The sequence below is a fragment of the Malurus melanocephalus genome, unplaced genomic scaffold (assembly GCF_030028575.1).
Source record: "Malurus melanocephalus ecotype Western Australia unplaced genomic scaffold, MMel_1.1 scaffold_24, whole genome shotgun sequence".
NCBI lineage: Eukaryota > Metazoa > Chordata > Aves > Passeriformes > Maluridae > Malurus > Malurus melanocephalus.
Window position 1 is genome coordinate 3682675 of NW_026623256.1, and position 24467 is coordinate 3707141.

Sequence of the window (24467 nt, forward strand, 5' to 3'; positions counted from 1 at the left end):
CAGTGCCCGATGAGGAGATGGCAGTGCCTGATGAGGAGATGGCAGTGCTCAGTGAGAAGATGGCAGTGCCTGATGAGGAGATGGCAGTGCCCAATGAGGAGATGGCAGTGCCTGATGAGGAGATGGCAGTGCCCATCCCGAAATGCGCTGTTCATTACAGACCCAGCAGTGCTGCACCAGCTGAGCCCCAGTGCCCCGGGCACCGCGGTGTCACCGCGCTCAGCTGAGCCATCGCACCCRAGCGGCTCTCTGCCTGGGACGGCTCTGCTTTGGCACAAAACATTTTTTATGCAGAAGGGAATTAGCTGAAAGACTCATTTCCTGCTCCCATGATCTGCTCTTAAAGCTCCCAATTAAGTGAAAGTATGTCGAACGGAAGAGCTTTATTTGCTTACTCTCCTTCTCCAATGCAGCTTTTCTCCGACTTACACACACTTAACACTATGAAATATTGATGTCTATCCAGAAAYGAGGAGTGATGAAGCTGTTAGTTATACAAAATGAATTAAGTTTCCYACAGAAATGAGTTTTGTATCCTCTGGATTTTGTACCTTTGGAATGTACTGCACCTGGACAGGCTCTGAGGGATGAGTGACTCTGGGGAATACAGCTAAAAGCATAGGAAATGRGAAAAAAGGCCCCTTAAGGCACAGAAATACCCATGAGTCACTTCTCTCACTATGCAACAGATAATGAATAAACTACCCTATATTTTGTATTTATTTTTGTCAACRAAATCTAATCAAAGTTCATTTTTTTTTAGAAACTCAATAGTTACACTAAATTAGATTACATAGAAAATTAAATCATAAATCCATGTAACTAGACCCTGCCTCTGTCTCTGTTGCTCCAAAGCACGACTTTCCTCTCTTGAGCACCTCATTTAATTCTACGAGGCCGAGCTTCCAAACTAGTTATGGATTTGATCATTTAATAACATGAAACAAGTAATTGTGTGGGGAAAAATTTATTATTTAATTAGGCCTTACTGGTAATCAATAGCAATCTATTAATTCGTTAATTTGCATATCCCTTGTTTTTATGTGTCCACAAAGTCTGTTCGCTTTTTTTTTCTTTTTTTTAATTTATGAACTTTCTACCTTTGCCATGCAAAAGGAGGTGCTCAAAATGTATATAGTAAGCAGAACAAACAACTGAGCAGCAGGAATGCCTATCTGCCCTATAGAACTGACTGCAGGGCAAGATTTAATACTGAAAACAAGGAAAAGAAATAAAACAACAGGGCCTGTTCTYCCCAGGATCCATGCATAATTCTCATTAATGTTAATGAAAGATACTAAATGGATATGCACTGAGGGGAGTTATTAGAACTTACTAAATGCTGGCAAAAGGAAAACTTGGACATGCTGCCCTTCCCCTGCATAGAGTTCCAGTGATGAACAAGGGATGGGAGACAGGAAAGGCCAGCGCAGAATGAAACAGTGCAAAGGAAAAACCCAGAGTAAGAACAAGGCAGAGTGACCCTGCACTGCCTSTGAGGGACAAAGCTCTTACCAAACWCAGCCTCCACATCTGCTCAACAAAAGAGGAATAATGACTTGGCCCTTCTTTAAATCGCTTTTGCCACAACAATTTGGTTGGTAAAATAGAATTACCAGACTGCTGCAGTTTGCTGCAAGACTSAGAACTCGTGAGAAGAACTGAGACATTTTAGACTCCAGAGTAGGCAGTCTGTGATGGAAAAGAAAATGTGTGTGGAGACATAATGGTAAAAAAACTAGTTTTAATTTTGCTTAGCTGGCCAATTATTACAATTTACCTCTCTGAAAGTGAACAGTTTATCTCCAAAGCAGGTAACTGTGTTAATAAAAGGAAATAAAATTTCTTGTCTAATTTTTGGTCAGTAATCCCAATAAGGAGACAGCATAATTGTTGATAGATTAATTTTGATTTTCTCCAATTTATGYCAATTGTGGYATAATTACTAAAACACCCAGAAATRCTATTATTTACAGAATTTGCTATGCAGAAGTTTCAATGATATTTTTTTTTTCCTTCAAATGCAAGGGACTTAACAGTGGTTATGTTTCATGAAAGAAAGCAGCAGCAGCTAACTCAGACACAGAATAATTTATTTTAAAAATCCTAATCCTGAACTAGCAAGTTATCTACCAGTCAAACAGGGAATTTCTCTCCAGAAAATGCCTGGCAGCTGTGCTGAACTGTACCCATAGATGTCGATTTCTTTTATGTGATCCAAAGCTGAGAAGAGGCCAAACCTCTCAACCTGRTTTTACCAGGTAACTGCCTACATACATTGAGGGAGTCAGGATTTCTTTTGTGATTATTCCTTTCTCTTTTTAAAGGCATTTCTCCTAACGTTTGGTATATGTGTGTGTGTGCAATCCATTCACGACATTTTTCTGCAAAAAGGGAGGTCTGAGTATTKTTGAGTGGTCTTGCCAGAGGGCACCTGAGCAGCTTTGAGGAGAGAAGGGGCAAAGGATGCTTGAGAGAGGGGTTTTGCTGTTTTGCAGGAAGCTCTTGGCTTGTCCAGCATGAGCATGAACAAAAACACACTGCAGTATCCTGAATCATTGACTYCTTTTTCTTTAAACAGTAAAAATATTACATACTTCTCACCCTRTCATCCTGTCTGGAGCTTGCTGAGCAAGTTTTATTCTATTATTTTAACCTCAGTTTTCCGTTTCTAAATCACTTCAGGCAGAGACTTTTCTTTCTAAGAAGAAAGCAAGCCCTTCATGGGCTTGAACAGACTAAAATGTTCGAGGTCAGATATCGCTGTATTTCAGATATCCCTGTATTTCAGGTATCCCTGTATTTCAGGTATCCCTGTATTTCAGATATTCCTGTATTTCAGGTATTCCTGTATTTCAGTATCCCTGTATTTCAGGTATTCCTGTATTTCAGGTATTCCTGTATTTCAGTATCCCTGTATTTCAGGTATCCCTGTATTTCAGATGTGCTTTGCACAGATTATAGGGCAGTGTAACCACCGACTCTTTCATGTGACAGAGGAACACAGGACCAGGAAAGGCCTCCATTCCCTTGATATCCCATGCAAAAACCCTACATACACTCTTTCTTTGTTGACATTTTTAAGAGGCAAAWTCCTCCAAGCTGTGCAGGCTCTCTGGGGATCTGCAGGGACAGCTTTAACTACAGTTCCCTCATTTTCATGAGGGGAGGTGACCTTAGGCAGAAAAAATATGGACCCAAGTTAACTTTTTCTTTATTATTGCATTGATAAAGGCATCCAGGGCTCTAATAAATGGGTTGCTTTTGTCTGGCTGAAACTGGGTCATTACCRTGAGCAAAGCACCGTGATCGTGCCCTTCCCTGGGAGGCTCTGGATGTCACAGCATCCATCCAGACAGCTGAGGCACCAAAGTTTAACACAGATCAGTCAACTGAAAATGCCCTTGGGCAAGAACACCCAATAAACCCGACCACAAAACTGTTTAAGTGTGGGTTAATGCCTRCTATGGAAGGCACACATTGGCAYGGAGCAGAGAAGTCTCTTTTGCACWTGACCTTTTGACATCCCTTCTAATCTCCGGTCAGCACAGGAATAATTTAATGATGTGGATCTTAGGAAAAGGAGTACCTTGGTAGGTAAGAATGCAAAGACAAACGTGCAAAATCACATGAGATCAGAGCACAGGCACATCATGTTTCATTTTAAAGCATTGTATTAATTTTTATAGACAGTCAGAAACCTATTARACTGAAATCTAGCTTTGCAACACTTGCTTAATAAACAATTTTCACCTACTACAAAACACAGAAAACCATCAAGTTACACATCTGAATTAAATGGGAATACTTTTCCACATTTCTTGGTGAGTTACATTTCAGTTGAAAACAATGTTTTATAACAATTTTTTTTTAAAAAAGAAACAAAACAAACCAAATCATTCCCTCTTAGATGAATAGTTTTATCAGATACATGATTGGCAAAGAGAAGAAGTGTTATGGATGAGATGGAGCTTGGAAAGAAATTCATACACTAACCACACAAAAATTAATCAGACAGCCTTGACTGTGCTATTAATGATTTTAGACCTCATGCATTGTCTGGGATTTCAAAAGGTTTTACATTTCCAGTACAATACAGTATTTGTAGGACCTGTGCTCAGAGTGGCATTTGATTGATTGTACATACTCGGAGACAGAGAATGCTTTAAATGCAAAACATATTGCTGTAACATGGGAACAAAGGACTGAAAGATACTTTCTAATTAAAACATAGGATTTTTGATCCTAATCTCAGTCATTGTGGGGCAAATAAAGAGCAGCATGTCATGGATTTTTCAACACCCCTTCCTATATATATTTTTGGTCAAAAAATGTCAATTCAATAAAACAGTATTTCCAAAGGAGGTTTGTTTTCACAGAGAAAAAGTTCTTGTYGTCGAATACTCTGTTATTACATTTTCAGAGGAAAAATCTTCTACCTTTCTGTTAGAAATACTTTTCCATTTTGAAATGGAACAGTTTGCTGAAGAAAAAATAAATAAAAAAACCAGAAGATCTTTCAACCTCCACTGGTTTTCAACACTGCCCGTGCTTGTGCTTCTGYGCTTCAGCTCCCACCCACTGCCCTTCAGGAGAGGAACCCCAGCAGCAGCTCTGGGGCTCAAGGGGARCTTGCCCAGCCAGGGTGGGGTTGGATGTGCCCAGCAGAGCTGAGTGGCTTTGAGTATCTGCACGCCAAGGCAATTTAAACAAGCGTTTGAGCCCACTGACTTGCTTATTATAGTTTAATTTAGACAGTGTCAATATCTGTGACTAGCTCTGGGGATATTTTTGGAATTAAACTACCTAAAGAGAACATTCATCTAAGAAATCCATATGGCAGGAGAGAAGGGTAGAACTGCTACCATGGAATAGTAAAAGCTTCCTTTTCCTCACCATTCTTCAACTTAAATMTTTGGAAATTTCATTTACTATCCTCTTTTATGCTTGCCTATTTTTAACCCTGTTTTCTTTGGGGGTTTGTTTGTTTGGTTTGAATTTTGTGTMTTTATAGTCCATACAGACTGTTCTGTGTTTGTACAGGGACAGAGGATTATATTGCTTTACAAGTCAGAGGTACAGCTTGTCATGACATTCACAACTGGAAATTCAAATTAATCTAGATTGAGAACTATCATAATTCACTGCTAAAGAGAATCTTTCAAAAATTTCAGTCCCCATCCCTTCAGGGAACTTCACAATCCACTATTTCTAGATCAGACTTCATTATCCAGGTCATCATTTCAATTTATCAGTGCCTTGGGGCCTCTGGTATTCTCAGCTAGGATGGTGTTGTGTCCATCAATCACGGGCTCTTTCCACATTCCCATTTTCCTTTCATCTCCTTCAGTCTTCAAAACAATCTCTATAACTTTCCATGGGTGTACACAGGACACAGACTCCTCTTCTGTCAACTGTTACCACTTTTGAAGGACAGGAACTGCTCTGTACAAATTATGGGAGTCCCAAGAACTGTTTTCATTGTAGGTCCTGTGTATTCTCATTTGGTTTTGGGTGGGTTTAACAGATTTACCAGTGCCTCTTTAGTCTGTATCCTGGCAAACAAAATAGCAATATGTCTTTCCTGGAAAGCTTACTGTTCAGTCAAAAACTGAATGTTACATGTTATGAACAGAAGTAAGGACCTGGCAAAGCAAAGACTGATTAGGATTTATTTTGCATCACAGAAAACACAGGTCTGGCAAAAGGACTGAAAGGGGGTTTAGATCAACATGAGGTAGATTTTGAAAAGAGCCCCAAAGGAAAGGGCAAGAATTATTATTTAGAGTGAGCAGAAAACAAAGGGCTGGCCAAAGGCTTTAAGGGAGGGGAGAGAAACATATCTGGATGATCCTGCTGCCTCTCTATCTCTGTAAGGGGCAGTATAACTCTAGCTTTGAAAATATACATCATTAACCCCAAACCACCCCAAACTAAATATAGTACTGAAATAGAAAGAAAATTCTGAGCTCAAAACAGACATAGCAGCCTTGAGACTAATGAATTGGCTGTACCAATTACCTGTGCACAATATTACATAGTCTCCAACCAAATAATATTAGTGTGGTTCTCAGAGCAATTCAAAGATGCTGCTGCACTTCATCAAATCATTTTTGGACATCCCACAAGCTTTCAAGAGAATGATCATTCTTAAAGGTAAAGCACAGGAGAGTTGTCCACACGTTTCAGTCCTATCTGGTTTTCAAGAAATTGTTTCTTCCATGTCTTTTTGTATCCGAATTTTTAGATTTGTTCAAAGGTAAGAAAAACCTTTGCATTTCTCAAACACCAGCTTTTTTTGCTCTTCTAAAGAGAGCAAAAGAGGGTTTCTAGTGCTTCACTRAACCAGGACTCACGTCTGTTGGTCTGCAGGGAGAGCAGGCTGAGGCATCAAAAGTATTGCAGTTAGTGAATTTAATCCTTCCGATGCAATCAGTCTGCAATGTGATCTGATTAAATTTAAAGACTCAAACCTGAAGTCCAGTACTTSRGGTCAAGACATAAATAGACAAAGAGCATGAAAGAGAAGTCTGCTGTGGGCTCAAATGAGCCCTGGGCTCCACAGCTCAGGTTTAAGATTTCTGAKAAATGCAAGCCAGGTGGATTGATTWAACACAGCATTAAAAAAACMTCTGGAAAAGAAAAACGTGYACATCAAAAAATAATCACRGGACAATCTTCTCAGTGTAAAATAACTAGCGGAATGTGGGACATATAAAATAAGTTTCTGCACACATGCCCACACTGCCACCATCAGCTTTGCTTTCTCATTTATTCAGGGGAACCTGKAATTGGCAAAGAGGCCCTGCCTGGTGGATAACAGAGGAGATGCTGAGCTGCTGGAGACATCAACACTGCTGCAAAATAGAGGATGTGTTCATACGTGTTTGTGCAATGGACACTCGCTGTGCRATATTATCCTGTCTCTACAGATAAATTAGCTGCCTCATGCTCCTGCCAGCTTGATTTGTTTAGCCTTTACAGAGCACAGAATCCATGGAGTTTCTTGTGATTGAATCTCACATAAAAGGTAAACCTGAGAGCTTATTCTACACTAAGCTATACATCCACCAAGGCAGTCAGAGCATTTGCTGACTTGATGATGAAAAGAAGGCTATAAAATATACCAGGGAAATTTTGAAACGTCGCTCACTTGACATAGCAATAAGAGCCCTGCATTAAGATGCAGAGCTGATTTCCCTGATCCATGAAATTGCCTGGATATTTAAGGCATTCTCAAACAGAAGCAGCGTGAAACTCACCCTCCATTCCTGGCACAAGGACACCATGGGTTTTGTGTTCTCCAATAAAAAGAAAGCTCAAAATTGCAGAGATTAATAGTCTTTAAGGGAGGACCTAAACACCATTTCCTTCCTTTCTCAAATAATAAGTACTCAAAATCTCTTGAATGCTAAGGGATGGTTTTGCTTGCTGACACACTGCTCAGGTGCCAGAGAGGCTCAGGTTCTCTGTTGTGAGTGGTTCAAGAATCTCTCACGATAAAACAGTGTGCAGGTCTGTGACCATCTCTGGAGAAGGATRTTTGTTTCTCTCATAAATAGGTGACAGGGCTGGAATAGGTACAATATGTGGAAAGCTATGAAAAATATTACAAAGCAATATATTGCATTATTTTATGGTCTGAGACTTGGGACATGACTCAGAATTCCTTACCAAGTGTACATTTCCAGCTGCTAAAGGGTGAGAAAAGACCCATTGATACAAAGAATTGGTGAACTGAGGGTCAGTTCAGGGTTTAATTACTTCCAAAGACCTATCCAGTGCAAATACATGTAAAGGGTGAGTTTGAGAGGACAATAATCTTCCCTAGGACTTTGTCCTGCAGGCTCTGCTACCTCAGATGCAAAAGAGGAACAGAGTTCAGCTGACAGCTCTTCTCATTTTGTAGCAAAATTTTGCACTGAGCAATTGAAAAGTCAGGCCTCTTCTGGTGCTTCCCGTATTTCTGTTCCTGCAGCACACAGAGTAGCCTCTATTTACACAGGTCTGCAGAATTCCACAAAATACAAAGAGAAAGGACTCTTGAAGCCATCTGCTATGTGACCCCATTCAAAGCAAAATCAGCTACACCTAATTAGCTCCTGAGATCTGCTTGCCTACCCTACTTAAACAGTCTCCACAAACTCCCTTGGATATTTATTGTGATGTTTTGCTATTTTTACTATTAGAATGTTTTTCTAATGTTTAGTGTGTTCCAGAAATTTTAATTAAAAGCTCCCTCAGAGGAGACCGGATTATTGCGGATTCTCATATGTGAAAAACCCCAAATAAATCCACATGCAGAAACACGACACATTGAATTTAAGGTTCATAAATTATTTGTAGGTCACAGTGGTGTTTTTTCAAACTTTGTGACTCAGAACGGTTTAAATGAAACCAGCTACTTTTGTATCCACCCTATTGTTCACTTAAAAGAAGATCTTGATCACAGTAATTTCTTTCCCGATTGAAGTTTTRAAAGCTCTAAATTCTCTGAAGAAAATAGTTGTTGGCATTTTTGGATGATAAACATCCCAAAGCGATGATGATAAATTACAGTGTTGCCCAATGATGCAGAAAAGTAGAGAAATGCAAACTGATAACCCCTGATTTATGAATACACACTCATTATTGCAAAGTCCAGGGTTTCACAGCTRTAAGAGCGGGTCATTTTCATCTCAGTGCTTATTAAAAAAGTGAGAAGGAGGCGTGAAGGGTGGCTGCCATTTTGCAATAGAATAACACTTAATGCTCTTTGTTTCCAGTGCAAACAGAAAGCAATAAAGAACTTCTTGCCTTTTTAAAGCTTATATAAGCGTTTGTTGCAATCACAGAAAATGGGGATTTTTACATCTGCCTTTGCCCATGTTCATACAAATAATTTTTCTCACACAYAATAATTTCTATGAACCTTTTCTCTACAGAGAGAAAAACATTTGCCCAAGGAATTAAAAGAAATCCTCTGATTTTCTTCTTAAATCATGTTGGTGATTATAACAAAATTTTCTTTGAAAGTATTTAAAYTTATTATTTCACCTATCAACAGACATTGCCAGTGAAACCAACCCAAAGCATTTCAAACCATGAGCCAAGGAATCTGTTTTGTCACAGTACAGAAATAAATTGCATTACATTCCTTCATCACTTCCCAAGCCTGGTGATATTCCAATTTCTTCTTCTCTCTCCCTATTACTCTCTGTTAAATATTCAAAGCAGGCAACAAAACGGAGAAGGAAAAATAAGGTCAACACAGCAAATTGGAAAAAGAGTAAAATGTTCCTATCCACCATCGCTTGGTTGTTGCAGTTATCTTAATCAACCCAAACAGGTTCTCTGAGACATCTAATTTGATTTTACAAAGTGCTAACCCGTGGCCATATTTGACTTTCCTTTGATTCCAAACGTAAAAAATAGCCTTTATCTAATGTAGAGGCATATCATCTAACCACACATGCAATTGCATTTGCATTACGAGGCAGTGAAACACGGCTGCAGACACATCTTGGATGTTATCTATGTTATTACTCAAGTGCAGAATATAATCATAAATCCTTCTCTTCCCTTCCACCCTCCCACCTCTTTTTTTTTGGAAGTAACTTAAAATCTGGTTTTCAGCTTCACTGGGCCCATTACATTTGAACTTCAGTAATAAGAATGTGATATGAATACGCTGAGAGAAAGCATAGACAAAAGGTATATTTTCATAATGTGGTTCAGTTTAACTGTTCCTACAATTAGCTACAACTCATTAGGCAATAAACAGAAAAACAAAGAGATCATGAAAGGAAGGGCAATATTTTCTCCATAAAACAAACAAAAAACTAAACCAGATGCCTCTTTCATGAGGCTTTCCTTGCGTAAATACASCCAGCAGCTTAGAAAAGATATTTTCTTGATTGAATATTTTTTGCCTAGGAAGAAAACCTGTAAACACTATTTTGTGCAATTTCAATAAAAAGTATTTACTGCTATTGTACACTTGGGATTTTTTGATCTCCAGGATTAAATAGCAATACAGCAGTGGACTGCAGATGACGAGATTTGATCTTTTATTAGTTCTCATAATTGTCTCTTAATTTGTATTCTGCATAATAAGCACTCACCTTCACTGTTTGTCCAGCTTCAGGGCCATCCTGTAAGCAAAGGGAAAAGTCTCAGATTAGAGGATCTAACAAGGATCACACAGGAATTCAGAAATCTTACTCAATAATCATTTACATCAAGTACACCGTATGTTAAATTAGTGTATTTTTCCTGAGGACCTTTCAACACTAAGTTTTTGGACAAGGCTCTTTGTGCAAAGTGAGAAACTATCTCACATTACAAAACCAACAATTTATATTTTTCATTCTTTCAGATAATATTTTTCAATAGCTAGCAATAGATTTCTGATCCTTGTGAACATAAAATCACACATGGAAGTGAGAATTTAATCAAAGTATGCTTGCTTAAATTCTGATTCTAAGAAATAGGCTTAATATCCCAGTTTGCTTTAAACAGAGTTCATTTTTGATATAAAAACACCCAGCACAAATAACAGAAAGGTCAGGATTTATAACATATTTACATGGCTACATCTCTCAGCMTGTGTATAAATAGCTGGGAGGAGGGATCACCTATTTCCAGCAGAAGCAGGGGGTTATTGTGGAACGGGGGATGCAGCTGCCTTCTCCAGGTCAACCCTGCAAACACTTCTTTGAAGGGAGAATATTTCCTGAAATACTCACAAAGCAGCACTGTGTTTTGGAGTCTTTGCTGGCTTTGTCCAAAGTTTTGCAGTTATTAATTAACCACACTTCCCTGCTGGTTTCCTTTTTAGATTTTTTCAGTGGTAAATCTGCAAGACTGCAATGCGGTTATTTGGCTCCTTGTTTTTTTATGGGTTATTTTGCATTTATTGCCCCTTGAAGTTCCAAAGTCCTTTTGTGACTGGACTAGGGAAAAAGGCTGCAAGCTTGATAAAACAAACCACGAAATGTTTCTTTTCTGACTGCTTTACAAACCTGGATGGAAAAGGTGAGCGAGGTGCCGCAGAAATGTTTCTCCACCACGTTGCCAACCCTTTGCGCCGCACGGAACAGATCCGCCACTTCCTCGGGACACAGGTCACGGAAACGCTCCACCGGCCGCAGGGGACACACAAGGACATCTGAAGTGGCAGTGTCAAGGCACAAACACAAATCTGGGTGGTCCACAAGGAGAAGTGTCTCAATCCCCAGCCCATAACCTGGTTCTGATCACTCTCGAATGGCCTGAGCTCTTCCTCTCTGATGACACAGCAAGAGCATCAAAAACATGGGGCTAAACACGAGGACTCATATGATCCTTTGTTCAGAATTCTTTTCCTGAAATCCCTCAGATAGGGACAAAATGACTAAACTAAAGCTCTTGTGCCATTACTGAGACATCTGAGGGAAAGCAAAGTTTTCACAGAATCCAATTTACCATCTCAGTGGAGAAATGCTCTCATTTAACACCTCTGAATGTCAGAAATATTTTCTTTTGTGATTAAAAACAGGGGAACACCAAAGAAATTTAAGAGGACCTTGGATGTGTGGTCTGAGACAGCAGTTTTGCAATGCTTTTCCCCATAAGTGATACATATTTTTGAAAATCTTGATCCTACACCTCTAATTTTAGGCATCTAAATGTGATGAGTGACACTATACTGATCAGAGCAGATCACTTATTTCTACAYGTCATTAATCACAATTCACAAGGAGTGCTATAATATACTATTGTTTTTAAAAATACATTAGGATAATTAAGATTATTTCCTTTTAAGCACAGTGTTCACAACCCTGTAAATATACTTTGATTTAATTCTATCTTGGTGACTGTGCTTTGTGAGTCAGTGAAATGAAGCTATAAAGTAAATAATGGAAGTACACAGACTTTGTTCACAGTCATCTGATCTGCTGTGTTCACAGTAATTAATAATTGCTATGATTCCTCACTTGAAAGCCAATTTTGTAATGATATTATTATGGTCCAGAATTCTTAGCAGAGCCTCAGCTGTGTAGATCCAACAAGCAAGTATTTGATTGTCTTCTCAATTTCCTACAGACAGAATTCTTTGCTGACTTACAGAATAGTATTTGCAGAATGAAGACCTTAAAGTAACCTTTAACACCACTTGAACTTTCATGACCAAAGGCTATGAAAACTAATTTTTTTTCCAGTATTAAAATGAGTGTTCAAAAGACTATTTGAAGAAAATTAAGTTCCGTGTCATTGTATTACAGTCATCTTTATTTTTACTGYGTGTTGAAGCCTGCAGGTATTCAGGAATATTCTCTGTAATCCAGAAAAGGTAACTAGGAGCTGCTCTGCAGTTAACAGGTTYACAAAAAGGTTACATCAACCTGATTGTCAAGAATCACATGAGACATTTGAAACAAGGAGAAATTAATACATGTGAAAGATCAATTATTTCCATAAGCACAGAGACAACATGTTTACATACACCAAGTTCACATTGTAGGAATCACACTTACAATTCTGAAAGAACAGAAACCCGGACATTTTCTTGAAGTAAAGATGTAGTGGCAGGTTTTGATCATTTTTCAAAATCCAGATGAGGACAGACAAATCTGTAATGGATATTTGTTAGAGTGGGAGCAGAACTGAGCAAGCTCTACCTGTAGCAGCTCCCAAAAGAATAGGAGAAGACTGATCCCAGCTGTGGGTGTTAATCTGCTTTGAAAATCTGTCTCAGGGTTTTTTTTTGTACAGAATCAGCTATGCCACCACAATTCTCCTTTTCTCTTGTTACAATTTACGGTACGAACATGTAAGAAAGGAGAAAAATATATTCAGAAAGCAGGTACTTGGAAATGAAACAATCCTGCAAGGGGACTAAAAGCCTGGTTTTGTGGGGTTTTATTTCTGAAATTCTGTGTCCCTGGGTAAGTTACTGGGCGTTGTAAACCCCTTGTAATTCACTTGTGCCTCGCAGTGCACTGTACAAAGCACATCCATAAAGGATGCTATTGGCTGAACTCGGGGCCCAGGGGAAGGGCTGGAAAGTTGCTTGGCAGAYCTGATTTCCATACCAGGAATAAAGGAGTAGAAAAACTAATTAATTTTACTCATAAAAAGGAAATCCATGTCAACACTAAAACAGGAAAAAGGACATTCGTTTAATCTGAGTTCATTTTTCAAGAGGGGAGAAGGGAAGYTTGTACCCTTAGGGCATCTGATACTTAAGTAGATAATTATCCTTCTTCTGCAGCACTGCTTTATTATCATGGCTCAATGAACCATTTATAAATGAAGAATTTCCCCTCACTTACCTCTAGCAAAACTGCTGCTTACATTAAGACAAGTTTCCTTTTCTCCCTTAGAGTTTTCCCCRGCAGTTTCTCTCCCTCTCAGACTCACATACGCCTCACCAGCCATTGTTTGTTCTCCRCCTAGCTCAGGGCCACAGCCACAATTTCTGCATTCATGATGGTTTCTGCAACCTGATGTTGGCACTGCATTAGCTGCCACTGTGGTGGGTTGAAGGAAATGTGAGCTAAACAGTGCTTGGGAAGGGTTTTGTTTCCCTGGCACATCGCAGAGGGAGTGAAGGCTGATTCTGACCGACACAGAACGGGTTTTCTCTTAATTTTGTCACGAATCTGCACTGTCTGCACTGTAAGATATCACGGTATCTCTCTCTTCCACTCTTTATCAGTCTTATCTGCTTAGACAGCATTGCCAGCTGGTGCAGTGGAGGCTTCCATGACCCTCTCTGCTCATATGGGGTCACTGCAGGACCTAACGCTGCACCCACAAACCAGGGCACCCTGCAAAGGGGACTTGCAATGCCTCCTCATTACCACAACTCATTTACAACTCAAACTAGATTTTAGCTATATTTCTGTCTTTGAGTTTGATAAATAATTCAAAGGCACAATCACACACTGGAGCATCTTTGCTGAACTTTCCAGCATTTCAAAATACTTCTACAAAGAATAATGATAGAAATTCTGAATCAGAGCTAAATTAACATGAGAATGTAATTAGGACAACATTCAAGTTATATTTAACTATGAATATATTAAAATCAAAATGTTAGAATGAATTCATGGATTTGAGGTCATTAAGAAAACAACCATCCACTGCAACTTTAAATCATAGTTTGTAACTACAATTTTTCACACTAGGATAGTTTTWAACTTTATATCTGGTAAGATTTTAAGCAGCTCTATTCACCTCAGAATTTTTCCTAAGTTTAGAATTAGATAAATKGTTCATCACTTTCTACAACAACCCACTGCAAACACTGCTATGAAACCACTTCAGGTGACTATGGATTAAAAATGCAAGAGAAAGTGAGTCTGTACTTATGTTTGTATGCAATCRCTCCTTAGACTGAAGCATCTTCTGCCATCTGAGACGCCTCAGGGCATCCAGCTGCCACTCCAGAAGGGCAGGAGTCTCCCATATGCCCYATGTCATAACTGCCAGTCAGGAGGGAAACCTGAACCATCTTGGGGTGTCTGGGATGGCCGCAGGTGCCTGGGTTTGGACAGGAGCCCCACTTTAACAGAGCAGCTCAGCAGGACGAGGGGCTGATAACCCAGCACAGACGTGCTGTGAGATTGATGACAGCAATCTGCCTTCAGAAAGTTTGAACTTTATGTTTCCTTTCTCTGAACACTATAATTAATAATTTTGTGATTTGTTCATTCATTCTAAACTGCTACTGACTGATGACGTTTCTATTTTTAAGCTTTGATGTGCACAGCTGTTATTTCCTTCAAATTCTCAGAGTCAGTCCACATCACCAGAGCACACGCAATTTAATATGTCAACTTCTCCATTTTAAGGAATGAAAAACCTTTACACCTTATAATCTGCAACAATACATTTCTCTAAATCTCGCAGACGTCTCTTCACAGCCTTACTTGTCTCCCTAATACCTAAATATGAATACACAATTCAATATGCAAACCCTCACACACATTAAAAGCTCCATTAAAGATTCATTAAGCAATGAGGAATGTCAGTATTTTTCAGTCTATCAGCAGATAGTAGCCTCGGACAGAGGACTCAGATTCTACAAGAAAAGCAAAACTTGCAGCCCACATCTGCACAATGATCGCTTCAAATGTAATTTTCCATCCACTAGCACACGTAGAGTAGAGGCTGAAATTCAAAGGCTCAGTAGTAATTTTTATTTGCTTTATAAGAATTTTGACTTTGAAGCTTAAATTATTGTGATTGTGTATGCAAGGCCCAGGCCAGGCTCTGTGTTTCTTTCAATGGGACTCCACTCAACCCCACAAAGTGCCTATTATAAATTTTCACTCATAACTATCAAGGTACACACAAGGTTCTGTAGTTCTGAARTGTTGGAAAAATGGCCTTTGGGGGGGTCAAAAAAAGAAAGAAAACCAAAAAAAAGAAACCCCAAAGAGGTTAAAATTCCTTTTATGTGACAAGCTTTAGAACTGAACACAGCTTTTTCCTGGTTAAGTCCATTAATTTGCTATATAGAAACATACTTTCAGTTTTGACTCTTGTTTTATTCCTGAATTTGAACTTCAAACAGAACAATTCAAAGCTTTATAAAGGAAAAAATTAAAGGCTCTCCAGGTACTGACACTCTAACAATAGGAATAAAGTTCTTTTTTTTTCTTTGTCTTTTTGAGGAACCACTTAAAAACATTAAAATTGACAGGTTTTCTTAATACGTGAGGCTTTAAAAGAACAAAATACAAGGTGAAAAAGGCAAAATATCTAAAAGGGAAAGGGTAATTGCTACTTCATGAAGCTCCTGGGTTTCACCAATACTGTTGGCTTTCACCAATACTGTTGGCTTTCTATGCAATTTGTTACAGAATTTTCTAACTCAGGAAAATTATTTATTTTCAATGTGTAACAGAGTTAGGGATCCATAGCTCACATCAGGATGGAAACACTGTTCCTGTTTCTTTGGAAAGTTTTCTATCTCGCAAGAGGTACTTCAAGAGTTATTACCTAAAAGAGCAAAACAACCTGAAACCCACCCCCCCCCCCGCCCAAAAACAAGCAAAGCAAAAACATATTTTAATGATGAAAAGCAGAAGTTAATAAAATCGCCAAAACTTTAAAAAGTCTTAAATAATTATTTTTAGCATTCTAGTTTTGCACATAAAAATTAGTCTAGTTAATAATGAAATTTTTCCTTAATAATTTAATTTTGGAAAACACCTCAAAACTACCTTATACATTAATACTTCKGGTTCAGCTAATCGGTTTTCAGTAAAAAACTGTCTCAAATGATAATAACAGAGACTCCATATTCCTGCAAGTATTTCATAAGCTTAGGTGTGTAACTGAAAGCAYAGCAGCCTCTGCTCTCCCTGTAGGATTAAAACACCCCAGTCCCTCACAGAGCCACTCTCAACAGGGACTCCTGCCTCTGAAATCGGGGCTGTGCTCATTTCAGGATTAGCACAGRTTAGATGCTGCCACCATCTCTTGCTAACAGAGGGAAGAGCTGGATGGCCATGGAGAGACAATGTCCCTGGAGCAGGAGGCTGCTCAGAGCCCCGCTCAGCTCTCTCTGAGGAGATGGACACTGACTTGGGATGGGTGCTGGGAGCTCAGGGGCTGGAAGAACCAGCTGGAAAAAACTGGAATAAATTATTATTTTCCACTATTTCATACATCTGTATGAAAGAACCTTTCTGCACATCCCTAAGCTGAGGGGAATGCAGAAATAATCAGTGTGGGGGGCAGGGGGACGGATTATTCTTTTGTTTTACATGAATTTGCATCAAGTGCCCCAAGCAGAGAGAATCACTCAGACAAAGCTTCAGGTATTAAAACTCCCCACAACGTCCCCAGATTCAGTTGAGGAGTGTGGGCAGGGGTATTAAATTCATCATTGCATTTAAGCAGAAGTTTTCTTTGTTCAAAAGCTCTAATTGCAAAGAGAAAAAAGTCCCAGAGCTCTGAAAAAACACAGGAGAATGCATGACTAATAAAATTAATATAACTGAAAAACAACTGCCAGTCATTTATCTTTTTYCTGCCCTTGAACAATTCTTCACATTTTGAAGGCTATGGGAGCAATTTCTCTGTGTGAGGAAAACAATAATGGTTCTACAGATGCTGCCTGTAGGAGGAGTTTGAAAGGAAGCGAACACTGAAATAGCACACACACGTACACACAGAGGGCATCCAAAAGCCTTTAAAAATTAATCAAATGCCTATTGTGCTTCATTACAACAACAATATGCCAAGGYACCCATTCAGTTCCCAGAAAACCCACAGAATTAGGACATCCATAAAACTGCAGCAATGCAAAACCTGACGTTTCAGCCAGAACAAGCCTTATTCTATAAGATGGAGTGACTGACTTTAGGAAGGAAATCTGTGGAGGATGTTTGGATTAAGAGTGAGTATCTCATAATAGGAAAATATGGAGAACTCTTCAGTGGATTTTACATGTAGAACTGTATTTAAATATATTTTAGAAGWGTGCTTTGGTACAGTATGGGAAATAGTACATCCCAGAGTTTACTTGTTTGGGAAAAAAAACATAGCTCTGAATAATAAAGATGATTAAGAACCAATGCAGATGCAATGAAGTTACAATAAAAACTTAAAAATTGCTTCAGACTATTAAACCCACACACAATGCTTTTTTAAAAAATATTGCTCTGCAACATCTTAGCACTAATAAAAAATGTTATTTAGATAAGACAAATTATCTAAATAATTTGATCTTGACAAGACAGCTCAGTACATGTTTACACTAATGCAGAAGACCAGATTTATGCAATAAATCAGAGAATTAGTGGTTCCACTAGAACCAAGAGCAATCACTGCATATCTTTGACATGGATCTCTCCACACTATGATAAATGCACTCTTTGAAGACCACATTGCAGCTTTTATACAGAGKGGTTTTTATTCTACTTGATCTTCTCACTCCACTGACACTACTTAAAATAACTTTTCATGTCAGTGAAACATGCAATAGTTCCAWGAAATGAACAATAATTATTTTACTTTTAAAAGTCAATACATATAATTTAAATATATATTATATAKTCTAAGTCTTTCTAGATGGCACAGGCAAAGTACAAAGTAGTGCCACACAAAGTACAGTGACTCCACAAGACACAGGGCCACAGCGGGGAAATGCGAGATTCAGAACTGYTCACTTTTCATTTAAACAAGCCTTTTGTGTATTTGATATTCCCTTTAAATGCCTTTAGGGTATGTCAAGTAGGTCAACTAAAAGCTCAGTTCCTCATAGCAAGTGGTATTTTAGTGCAGGATCCATCCTTTTCTGCTGGCTCCTGGCCTCGGGCAGGTGCCTGAGAGGAACCACAGTGAGAGCAGCTGTGGGAGAGTTTGTGCCTCAGAAACACCTCTGATCCAAGTCTCGTTTGGTGGAAATTTACTCAAGAGCTAAACTTAACAGGAATCACAGCCACGTTCTTAGAATTACATCAAGCTTTTGATCTTGGAAGTCCCAAGTGACCAATAACTAGTGAGCAAAATGGAAATGCAGAAGTCCCAATATAGAAGGACTTCATCTACAACTGAGATCCTGTACAGAAATCGTGCTGCACAGCAACCCATTGCATCCAAGAACTACATATTTATTGCTCCAGATGATAAATCCTTTTTCTAAATTGGTGATAAAACTGGTCATAATCACATGAAGCTACTGGTGCACCTATAGCAAATACAATGTATGAGACAACTGAAATAAACCACACTGATGCTGACAACAGAGACCAAAAAACWTCTGAAGTGTAAAACTCAAAGAGTGGGGTTTTGGCCTTAACACTGGAGCAATGCATTTGTCATAGCAGCTAATACATGCATGCAAAGCTGCTCAGCAGCTACAAGTCCTGCCCAAACGATCTGCATCACCAGAAAACTGCRCTGGATTCAATTTACCAGAATAACCCTGCTGGAATTGCAACACACCCCTGTAATGCCTCATTTCGAACAGAGAAAGCGAGCTCATGATCCAACCCCTCCACCTGAGAATAAAAAAAAAACTTGTGAGAAAACACTTTAGCATTTGGTCTTAATTAAGGCTGCAGCACCATCMCATTCAAAAACTAATGTGATCATTATGAAGCTATACTCTAGCTCATGATTCAGGAGCTATAATGAGGGAATAATTAATTACTAAATATTAGTTATGACAAATTTTCTTKCTTGAAATTTATTACATGCCATATTCCACGCAATAAGTTTTACTGGAAACAAGATTTTACTTGGTAGAAAGATACCACAGAAAGTGCTGGAAATTAAGGCTCTGTACAAAYCATGAGCATTATTGCCATTGTTGTCTATGCTACTTGGAAGTAAAGTATTTTTTTCTGTTCTGGGCATCTATGGTGGGTAACAGTAATAAACAGTAATAAACAGATTAATAATTGGTGAACCTCCCTGAGATTTCTGAAGGCAAGATGGTTTGACCAGAGTAAACCAGTGGATTTGGAAGAGGAAAATTCAGATCTTTACGGCAGCATTGAAGTACTTTGCTGCTTAGGAAGTTTCATTGAATCCTCTTCTGCTTTCCCCAGAACTGAGGTGTCTCAAGGAAGGTTCTGTTGCACCTGCTGCTGGAGAAGCTGGTAACAGCTCTCCTTTCTCCAAACACCTATCAGTTCAGATGATCAGAAGCTTTCCATGTACTCTTTGTAACTCTGCACTTTTTCTGAGCAGCACAGAAAAAGACAAACCTGCAGCAGCACGTGGCAAACCAACTGTGCCTTCATTCCGTAACCAGTGAAGCATCAGCTGGAGCGATGCAGTACAAGATCAATTACCAGAGTACCACAGGGGACAATGAATAGGTTTGGATAACCAAGGTTTCAGGTAATTAAGGYAATTTTGAATGTAATTTATAGATAATGAGAAACATGAATAACAGGGARTTTTGGAAAGCTGAATTTGGATAATTCAGACTATCTTGCACTAGGTGAATTCCTCAAAGAATATTGTAATGTACTCTGGGATTTTCAAAGTTTTTAAATACACTAAACCACCTGATTCCCATTAATTTTCCAGGACTGGTTTTCTAYCTGGTTCTGTTAGGGCATTCAGAAAATTGCTCCAATGCAAGTCAAAGCAGAGTTCTGTTTGTCTTAAACTGGAAGTGCTCATGGCATATTTTGCATAGTTAGTTACTGAAATTGCTTCTAAAGCAACAGGATAGGCTAGGCTGTTCCAGGAACCTATTCCATGAGAGTAGGATGAACCTAAATTACTACATCCCTTGCAGGAATGGCTTAGCCTTCTGTAAAAGCATCAGCATCTTTAGGAACTGTCCARAAAAACAGAGAATCTTCTGTCTCCCCTGGGAAAGAGCCATTCAGCACACTCGAATGACAGAGAGGCAAATCATAACATCTCTGCCCTGCAATATCACATCTTTGATGTGACAAATGTCCCAGTGTATTTTCATCASTTCCTTTGAATGCTAAAATTGCAGRGTCCATGATGATGTGTCTCTACTGWGCTGGCCAATGCACTGTTGAAGCGGATGCAGCAAAGAGATGCCTTTGCAAGAGAGCTGATTRCTGGTTTTGTAAATGCAAATTTCTTTCTGCTGAAAGCAGCCCTGTTAACATCCCAAGGAGCTGTGCAGGCATTCACCAGTGAAGGCCAGGGGCACACAAACCCCTCTGTGGGKCAGGGCTGTGACCCTTACAAACCTTAAAATCTGTGTGACAAGGACACTGCAAGGGTAAATGAGGAAAAGGTAAGTGGGGGCTGACAGAGGTACTTCAAGAGGAAAAGGGATAGAGCAATATTCTCTTCTGCAGTTTGCGTCTCTGGGGATTAAAACAACGAGCGCTGCTAAGCAGGGAATCAGCCCTCACTCAGCTGCAGAAGAGAGAAAGGTGGGGTRGAAATATCAAAGACCTTCTGTAGCATTTAAGCAGAGACTAAGAGGCAGTTCAACATGAAAAGAAATTATTTTAAGCCACTATTCTTTAGCTACTTAATTTTGACAACTTATTTCATACCTGCTTTAACACAAAAAGCTTGGTGTCGATGAGAAGGTTCACAGAGAGTGTGTGTGTCAGGACAAAAYGCTCCCAAAGGTGCATTTTTCCTCACCTGCCAGGGGAGTCGCTTTTGAGAAAGTCATACTTAAGGGCTGGGGAAATGTAAAACAGATGTAGAGTAAAACAGATGTAGAGCACATCTTCAACACGAAACTATCTGCAAAAAGCACTGCTTTTAACACAAAATAAAACTCAAGCAGAGATGGTAAAACATAGCTTACAAAGCAYCCGAGACAATGAAAGCTTTAAAGGAGAAGGGAATCAGAAAGTAGGTCTCCTGCCTGTTTTTCACTTGCATAATCAGCCCCCTTGGATAAGGACAACAGGGCCCCGTGTCATGATTGCCTCTGTAGATGCTGTTCTAATGCCATTATCGTCATTAATGCACATTGTTCCCGGCTCTGCTGAATCGCCTCGCCACGCACGGTACATGAATTCATACCCTCAGCCAGGACTCCTGTAATATTCAACAACACGGGAATGAAGAAGACAAAGTAGCAGCTTAACTCTGAATAACCTTATTTTGTGTGGGTGTCATCTGAAACCATTATTTTAATGTGATTATCTGTTTTTATTATTTCCTTTCTGTGGACTTGGAAGAAAGACACAACCGAGACTCTCTYAGGCACGGTCATTGGCATCATTACAGTATTTCTACTGTCAGCAGCAGAGATCTGATCTGTAAATCAAGTTAGACTGTAAGGGCTACTGAAAAGCAAGCATCCTTTATCATCCTATTACATACAAGCTACTCCTTCCTCTGGCTCACTGAGAAAAACAGACTGTTTTAGTTCCTTTACATAACCAGAGGAGTTCTTAATGCACAGATTATTGACTTAGTGGAGTTTTATCATGTCCCAGTGTACCAGGGGATTTTTAATCCAGGACTTCTTTACATGATCTATTTTCATGGCTCTTTTTATTGTCACAGTCTGTCATTATAATGATTTGCAAATCCAGAACAGCACACGCTTAGCTCCTTAACAGGTGCTCAAGGAGAAGAGGGGGAGAAGGCATCTYCCCCCTCTCCTCTGCCCTCTCACACTCCATAAGAGCCAAACCCCATCATATGCAGCAGCACAGAATCCTGCAGGGCTGTGTGCAGGGCTGGGTTGGCTTTCTGCTCATAGGAGCATTTTCACACCAGCCCAGCACCTCCACAAAAGCAGCTGGATGCAGATCCTCCTGTGCCAGTCCAGGCAGTGTCAGCCTTTGTGGAGATGCACAGAAATGCATCTTGAGGAGCTAAGTCTAAAAATGATCTCCGGTTGCTTGCAAAAGCCACTGATGTTTTCTTCCTCTGTTGATACTACTGGAAGTAGCCAAGAATGTTCATGACTAGTGCAGCGTCACTTCTGGGAAAAAAGAAAATGCTCCAAAGCAAATGGGTGGTGTCACAAAACTGGCAAAGGGAGACCCTGAATGTCCTGTAGCTGTGAGATTAACAAAAAATCAGCTGCACAAGGGATATGAAAGGATGCTTGCAGAGGTGATATCTGTTTCCATCTGTGCTTTTCTGCTCAGTAGAGACTTAAATCTTCTCTCCTCCTTTCCAYTCCCTTCTCCAATTTATTGCATAGKTYCAGATGGAAACATCCATATGAACCTCAACACCTGCATGTAGCTCCCTGTAAATGCTGTACAGGGTGAGGACTGGATCTTAGGTTTTCAGATACCTCAGGCTGAGATCCATCAAGGCAAGAAATCAACCCTCACATCCTACCTCGCCCTCAACAACAGATATTTCCCTTTCCACTGCTGGAACCAGTGGGGCAATCGGCAAGATCCCTGTGAACTCAAAACTAATCACAGGCCTAAAAGTCTCACTCCAGTGAGACTCAAGAACTTAATCACTGTTAGAACTTCACAGAATGTCTACATATCCCCATAGATTTGGGCTGTGATCTTTGGTTTGGAACTCTGTGTGTTACCATAATACAAGCTGATAACAATATGTCACTGCACTTATTGCCAGTAGACAATTCCCTGAAGGGAAGAAAAAAAAAAAAAAAAGTTTAAATCTGACATGCCATCAGTGTTAAAAGGGAAAGTAAATATACGCAAAAAAAAACCCAAACAAACAAAAAATCCAACTAAGAAAGATGACAGTATTTCAACAGCACCCTGGATGTGAGAGAGAAAATTGATGTTGAATTTGGTATCTGCAAATGAATTTCCAGATCTCTRTGTTTCTTCTTTAAATTACAAGCACACAGCATATCTTGGGGGTTTATGACCACCATCAAAACCATCTCGCTGGGAAATGTGAATTTCTTTCTCTTTCTGAAGGTCACAAAGTAGATATCCCATATCTGGGGGCTGAAAGAGCGACAACATTTGGTATTCCTCCAAATGAAAGCATCTCCACTGTCATTTGTTCAGCTTCCTCTTGCTAAGCTGCTGGATGTGAATTACTCAGCAACCTCCCAACATGTCAGTGATGGCTGTTTGCAGTCAGAGAGCTCAGTCTTGCAAAAGTGATGTGCAGACTTGTTGCTCTGGAAATCAAACATGTYCTCTACAGATTCCCCTTGAATGTGCCTGTCTGCATTCCACATGCAGCCCCATGCTGATCCCTACCACTGGTGTGAAAAACACTTGAGAATCATTTTTTCCTTGGGCTTTACATCACTATCTTAGGATTCTTATCAGGCCACTCAGAAACTGGTGGCACAGTCATTCCTGGCTGCATGTCACTGATACAGAATGGAAGGCACAAGAGATGTCTAAGCATAAGCAAGCAAACGGCAGTATAACTAAAAAAGGCAGAAACACTGCTTTTTTTTTTTTGGTTATTTATAGGAACTTCAAAGTTCTCCTCAGTTATAAATCATTCTGAGCTACYAGTCTGCCTAAGGATGGCTGTGCTTTTGAAGGTGAAAGCTTGAAGATCAGACCTTGGGTGATAAAAAGGATGTTGGTTCCACTACAGACAAATTCGATTGCAGAGGAGATAAAATGGWGTCCAAGAATAGGATAGATTAGGCTGAGATGTTTTTGCCATGCAACCAGTCATCAAGAGATAAAAGTGCTTCTACAGGGTAGATTTTCAGTGTGAGAGAATTAAATTCTCTCAAACCATATTTCCCATCAGAAAGAGTAAATAAAATTTCCATTTGACYGCCACTTTCTTAGGACAGTTGATTAGAATGGAAAGTTAATGAATAAAACCCCCAACCTTTTAAACCAAATTTGAAAAAAAAAAAAAAAGTTGAACCAATAGTGAACAATTTAAAAAACCCCTTGCAGCCACGATGCCAGATCCAATTATGTTTGTACTACTAATTTATATGTGCAAGATAARCAAAGTTATGAATGGAGATGAGAAGCCAAAGAATTGTAAGAGGCAAGGAAAATTGTTCTATAGCAAAACATGCTTAGGTTGTCCTCAAAAGAGGAACCAACAAGCAATTTAATGTTGTTTCAGTATCTTCTGTTCCA

At 39.4% G+C, this 24467-nt stretch overlaps 1 protein-coding gene across 3 annotated transcripts in view; it reads right to left on the reverse strand.

Moving 5' to 3' along the window:
* The window catches only part of FHIT (fragile histidine triad diadenosine triphosphatase), a 504007-nt gene that overhangs the window by 123388 nt on the left and 356152 nt on the right, over positions 1-24467 (reverse strand). For all 3 annotated transcript variants that reach the window (XM_057390370.1, XM_057390369.1, XM_057390368.1), the window contains 2 exons: positions 11004-11149; positions 10104-10133 (listed from right to left, as the gene is read on the reverse strand). In XM_057390370.1, coding sequence (XP_057246353.1) covers positions 10104-10133; positions 11004-11149 — 176 coding nt within the window. The remainder of the gene's footprint in view (positions 1-10103; positions 10134-11003; positions 11150-24467) is intronic.